Source organism: Sapajus apella, unplaced genomic scaffold, assembly GCF_009761245.1.
Source record: "Sapajus apella isolate SASKATOON/1434 unplaced genomic scaffold, GSC_monkey_1.0 scaffold113, whole genome shotgun sequence".
Taxonomy (NCBI): domain Eukaryota; kingdom Metazoa; phylum Chordata; class Mammalia; order Primates; family Cebidae; genus Sapajus; species Sapajus apella.
Window position 1 is genome coordinate 2,308,157 of NW_022437053.1, and position 6,528 is coordinate 2,314,684.

A 6,528-nucleotide genomic window follows, 5' to 3' on the forward strand; every position below is an offset into this window, starting at 1 on the left:
AAAACACTCAGGCCAGTTCATTCCCTTGTCCCTTTCCTGCCTAGACCAGGCTCATATCCAAGGGCTGACCATGGTTGTTTAGCAACTTCAGGCATTGCTGGCTGACTTTCCCTATATGTTAGAATTGACCCTTCCTCCCAGGACCTTCCCCTAGAACTCCACTTTGCTAGGAACCCCCCCACCACCGCCACCACCCTCCCCTAACCCATCCACTACTGCCTGCAATCAGCAACGTTTCCAGTTCAATGAAACCTGTTTTATTCCTTTTCCCTGTTATAAGCCTGAGTATCTTGCAGGGAGCACATTTCCATCCTGTTAATGAAACCCAAATTTGAACTACTGGACACCCCCCAGGGGCCATATGATTGACAAATGCCCTGTTGGCCAATTTCTCCATGCAGCAAGACCACCTGGTTATTTGTGGTCCCACAGGCAGCTGGCCCTCCTTCCCCACATACCTTAAGGACATTTCTGCTTCTAATAACAACGTTACCGGCTGGGCACTAATGTGTGTGCTTTAAATAATCTCCTGGAGCCTTATCTCTTCGCCTACAAAGTAGGGACAATAACGCTTCCTTTGAAAGAGTATTGTGAGGTTGGAATATGACCTCTTTCCTAATTCAGTATCACTGACTTGTGAAGCTTTATTTTGGTTTAATAGAAAGCTTATGTTTTACCACCCACTTAAATCACTGCATCTTTATAAAGATGAATGGAGCACTCCCCTTGGAAAACAATTTCAACACCGTGGTTTTTACTATGACTGAGAGTAGTATTGGTATTCATGTCTATTCAGAGAATACGGCAAAACTTGGCTGGTACCATCTAGTGTAAAAATTAGAATAAAGACAAACACTTCTGTTATGCTGAAAGTATATTTATATATATAGATATAGATATTTACTTCTCTGTAGACAGTTTTTACTGATGAGTCATTTGAACATTCAAGTAACAACCGATTACAATGCAACATGAACTATACCAGAATGAGATGGATAGCTTCTCAATTCATTTCACAAAGCCAGCACAACACTGATACCAAAACATAACAATCAAAATACAAAACAAAGAATCACAGATCTCACTTAAAGTTACAGATGCCAAAATACAGAGTAGAACAGTAGCCGATTGAAATCAACACCACATGAAAAATGTACAAAGCTTTGGCAGATATGAAACCAGGTTGAAAATCCAAACTTACACACATGGAACTGGAACATAAACACCAGAAACACAAATGTCCCCCCACCCTCTCAGGGGCCTCTGGCCAGGAAAACACAGGAACGAGATCTCTGCTACACTTATTAGCGGGGAGGGGGTCTGCTGGCAGGGTCATGGTCACTGTCACCAGTGTCAGGTTCATCCTCATCTGTGTCTTCCCACTCACACTCTGCTAGCGCTTCAAGGTAATGGAATGGCCAGGACTGTGGATCTTTCTTATGGAGCTTGGCCAAAAACCTCAGGACAAGCATCTTGCTGGTTTCCAGGAATGCTCGAGGGCCCCAGAGGAATTCATACTCTGCAGGCTCAGTGTAGGGGATTCGCCTGTACTCTAGGTACTTCTCCCTGACAAACACTTCAGTGATGAGCTTCTTCATATTTCCAAAGAGACCATTTGTCTCCCGGACATCAAACCCTAACTTAAACAGAAAATGAAAGATCAGATCCTCCCTGACACAATTGCCTTTCATAAAGATGAGGCTCAAGACCACCATCAGGAGGCCGAATTTGGGCCTGTCTAAATAGGATGCCACCAAATCCCCTGTAGGGTAGCTCAGCTTGTTGATGACAATGTAAGCGTGGCTTTTGGTATCAATTTCTTTCAACCGATAACCAAAGGCACGCTCCAGCTTACTGTTGGCACGGTTGATGATATCCAAGCACTCGTCTTTATACTCTCGGATGATGACTTTCACCATCTCTGAGCGCTGGACAGGCACCTTGGCTTGGTCCTTGACTAAGAGGAACTGCACCAGTGCATTTGCCCTCTCATCCAAGGGAGACAAGGGCCGTGCCTCCACCTTGGAATCATGCTGGGTGGCACTGGATCCCGGAGAGACACTTGGGACCTCAGACACAATCAAGGGCAGAGGGCTCCCTGGGCCTTCAGAGAAACCCAGGGCCCTGGAGGTGCTCGGGCCCTCCCAGGCACTCAGGGCCCAGGATGTGCTGGGCCCTTCCCAGCCACTCAGGATCCTGGAGGTGCTAGAGCCCTCCCAGCCACTCAGGCCACGGGGGGTGTTTGGGCGCTCCCAGTCACCCAAGACCTGGACAGGACTTTGGACCTCCCAGTCACTCAGATTCTCCCAAGGCCTTGGGCCCTGCCAGTCATGAAAGGGCAGCATGTGTCCACGGCTGTTCTCTTCGGCTTCCAGATGCTTCTTCTTTCGGGTGGCCTTGCGGGAGCGGGGTGGCGGCTCAATGGAGGTCTTGGAGGCCTCTTGAGTGGTGGCAGCTGCCTGGGGGGCAGCTGCTGTGGCCATCAGGAGAGTGGGCACTGCCTGGGATGCCTTTGAGGCATTCATGTTGGGCTGTGGGACCCATGGAACTGCAGGCAGGGCCTCTACACAGGCAAAGGGATCCTGCAGCGCATATGGCAGTGACTTTGGGGTCTCGGAGGCAGCAGAGGGGCCTTTAAAGGAATTCAGAGAAGCAGGCTGAAACTGGGAGGTAGCTGGGAAGACCCTTGAAGAGGCAGCAAAGGTCTCCGGGGCGGCAGGAAGGCTTTTCCAGGAGCCTGGCGGGTGTGCTCGGGCAGCTGACACTGCCTTGGGAGCACAGAAGGTGGCAGCAAAGATCATGCGGTCCTTTGAAGGGGCCCTGCGCTCCTTCGAGGAGGTCCTGCGCTCTTTAGAGGAGCCCCTTCGGTCTATAGAAGAGGCCCTGCATTCTCCTGATGGAGTCATCAATGATTTAGCGCAGCCCGGGGGAAAATTTGACGCCGCTACTGGGGCTCCTGGCTGGGCCTGCAAGACCGCAGGCGGGGCCTGCCAGGGGGGCTGGATGGGCAGTGTGGGCAGCTCGGCTTGCGGACCCGAGGCCTGCGCCTGCTGCGGGGGTAGCTGGATTTGCACAGCCTTTTGGGAGGGGGGGCCTCCCTGAAAGGGCTGCTCCAGCTGGACCATGGGGGGGGGGCTGCCTCTGGGCCTCCTGGGCAGGCAGGGGCTGCCAAAAGTGAGTGGGAGCCTTCGGGGCCTGCCAGGCCAGTGCCTGGGTCTGCTGCACCTCCTGGTACTCCATCGACGTCGGCATCTCGTGCGGCACCGGGGGCTGACCCTTGGGGGCCTGCCAGATAATGGATGGGCAGGGCACAGCCTGCGGAGCAGACAGCGGGACAGACAGCGGGGCAGGCAGCGGGGCAGACAGCGGGGCAGACAGCGGGGCCGGCAGCACAGGCTGGGGCACCTGCGGGCCAGCGGGCGGCGCCGCGGGTACCTGCGTAGCAGGTGGGGCCGTAGGCACCTGCGGCGCCGCCTGCACCTGCGGGGCCGGCAGCCTAGCCTGCGGGGCCTGCCGCAGTGGAGGTGGGGGTGGCAGAGGCTGCCAGAGAAGTGGTTGGGTGGCCATGACCTGTGGGGCGGGTCGGATGGGCGGCGGCGCCTGGCGAATCAGCGGTGGGGCCTGGCGGATCACCGGTGGAGCCTGGCGGATCACCGGTGGGGCCTGGCGGATCACCGGTGGAGCCTGGCGGATCACCGGTGGGGCCTGGCGTATCACCGGTGGGGCCTGGCGGATCACCGGTGGGGCCTGGCGGATCACAGGTGGGGCCTGGCGGATCACCGGTGGGGCCTGACGGATCACCGGTGGGGCCTGGCGCACCGGTAGTGGGCCAGGGCGGATGGGTGGTGGGCTGGGGCGGATGGGCGGGGGCCCCTGGCGCATGGGCGGCGGCGCCTGCCAGGCAATCGCTGGTGCCTGCCAGGTGACCTGCGTGGTCTGCCAGGTCAGGGGGGTGGCCTGCCAGCCTTGCGGCGTGGCCTGCCATCCTGGCGAAGTGGCCTGCCAGCCCGGGGGTGTGGCCAGCTGCGCCGGGGGTGCCTGTGGGACCTGGGGAACCTGGGGAACCTGCGGAGGAGCCCTTATGACTTGAGACTGGATTTGCAGGATCAGAGGCTGACCCTGCGGGGCCCAAGAAGCCATCGGCTGTGCAGGTGGGGCTGCTGGCTGCACCATCGGTGCTCCTGAAGCTGGAGGCTGGGTCATCGGAGCTCTCACACCTGGAGGATGAATCATCAGGACTCCTGGACCTGGAGGCTTGGGCATCGGTGCTCCTGAAGGCGGAGGCTGGGTCATCACGGCTGCTGGAGGCGGCTGAGCCATCGGGGCTCCCGGAGGAGCAGGCTGGACCATCAGGACTCCCGGAGTCAGAGGCTGGGCCATCAGGACTCCCGGAGCTGGTGGCTGGGCCATCGGTGTCCCCGGAGGGGGAGGATGAGCCATCGGTGTCCCCGGAGGGGGAGGATGAGCCATCGGTGTCCCCGGAGGGGGAGGATGAGCCATTGGTGTCCCCGGAGGGGGAGGATGCACCATCGGGGTCCCCGGAGGAGGAGGATGGGGCATCGGGGTCCCCGGAGGAGGAGGATGGGACATTGGGGTCCCCGGAGGAGGAGGGTGGGCAATGGGGGCTCCAGGAGCTGAAGGATGCACCATCAGGACTCCCGGGGTCGGAGGCTGGGCCATCGGGGCTCCCGGAGGCGGAGGATGCACCATCAGGACCCCGGGAGTTGGAGGCTTCCCCATCGGGCCCCCCAGCGGGGGAGCCGGGACTATCGGGCCCCCTAGGGCAGGAGGCTGGACCATCGGAGCCACTGGGGCAGGCAGCTGGCCCGGTGGGGCCTCCCAGGCAGGCTGAGGTGCCTGCCAAGCGGCCAGTGAAGCCTGCAAGTCAATTGGAGGTGGATCCCAGGGGACCGGCGGAGCCCGGGAGGAAGCGGGAGGGGCCCGCATCAGAACCGTAGGGCGGCTATAGACAGGCGGCTTCGGGGCCTCCGCCGGAGGACTCGAGTCACCCAGATTCTTACTTAGCTGCGACATGTCCCTTTGCTGACAGCTGGTGGGTCTTTTCCTCGGACAGCTGCTGGGCCTTTTCCTCCAGAGAGAAGAGAATGCCTACGTGGCCGTTCAGAGGCTCCCTCCCGGCTGAATGCTGAATAGGAAGTGAGTGCCGCTCGCTCCGCAGCTTTCCGCAGTAAGAAGGAGGGGGGAAGGGGGCTCAATCCCGCCCCTTCCCCGCCCCCGACCACCACAAGTGGATATTGCACAGGGGCGTCTACCGGAGTCCTGACTGACACAGGATCCCTGCTCGCTCTGTCCAGCCCCCAGATGCAGACCAGTCAGACTCCACATGGATGAGTTTTCACAGGGGAGTGACAGGAACCGGTCCATGTTTTAGAAAAATCACTGTACTGCAGTGTGGAGTGGGAAGAGACCACTGGAAACATGGAAGGTATCCAAGACGGGGGAGATGGTGTGGTCTGAGCTCAGAAGTGAGGCGCAGAATTAAAAAAAGTGCATTTGCATAAGAGAGTTTTAGGAGCGATAGCAGACAGATACCTGTATTATAATTGAATAAAGGAGTCAAGGAAATGGAGAAGGCACGCAAGTCGTTGTCCCGGGAAAGTGGGAAGTTGCAGGGACTGTTACTCTCTTAGGGTCCCGCGGGAGGCATATGAGAAGAGAGGCTGATGAGTATTGGCAGACACAGGGCATCTGCGGTGCTGTGGGACTGCCAAGGAAGGATGCCCTGTAGGAACTCCTGTATGATGTCTTGGGAGTCCTGCTCGGCGGCTATTCCTCATAAAAATAGACATGTGAAAGGGAAGGTGCTTGCGCTATGTCTTGAAGAAGATAGGCATGTTAGACACACATGGAGAAAAGAGATAGCAGCAAGTAGAGAAAGAAGTCACGGAAACTGAGACGTGCCAGAAATCAGTGGAAGACAGCATTTTTAGCGTGGGGAAAACTGCCTGTGGAATGGCTCAGATGCGGGAACAGAGCAGGTTTCTCAGCGTTTTTCAGTTTCAGAGCAGGAAAGAAATTTTAAAAATGAAAACCAAATAATGCACCTGAAGATAACAAAATGGGTATATAAATAGATCCAAAATTGATAAATTTGGATATATAGGAAAAATAGGCAAAGCATAACCAAATTTCTGGGGAAAATACTCGTGATAAAAAATCAGTTTATATATGAGACAATCAAGTATTCACGGATAAAGCAGATGACAATAACATTATTGGGCAATGCTATACAATTTTATGGTGAAAGGAACTGATAATCTCAGTAGTTGAAAAGTTTTCTGGAAACACACAAAGTACTAAATACCAAGGATATTTCGTTTAAAGAGGCTGTTTGCAGCCTAGGGCAGTAGTCCAGAGTAACAAAACATGCCACTAGGGGGCAGATGAGGACGACGAAGGGTACACCCCACTCCTCCCTGGGTACCCATAGCCAGGGGTCCTCAAATTTGGTAATTTATGGATCCAAGGGAAGGTATGTTATTATTGCCTTAAACAATAACAGAAGAA

General features: G+C 55.8%; 1 protein-coding gene across 1 annotated transcript; it reads right to left on the bottom strand.

Moving 5' to 3' along the window:
• Nucleotides 1–861: 861 nt before the first annotated feature.
• On the bottom strand, nt 862–5,174 carry MAGEL2 (MAGE family member L2). Its single transcript, XM_032259960.1, is given in 2 exon segments — nt 862–3,134; nt 3,136–5,174. Coding segments are annotated over 2 exon segments (3,729 nt in total). The 5' UTR covers nt 5,035–5,174; the 3' UTR covers nt 862–1,304.
• Nucleotides 5,175–6,528: the final 1,354 nt, after the last annotated feature.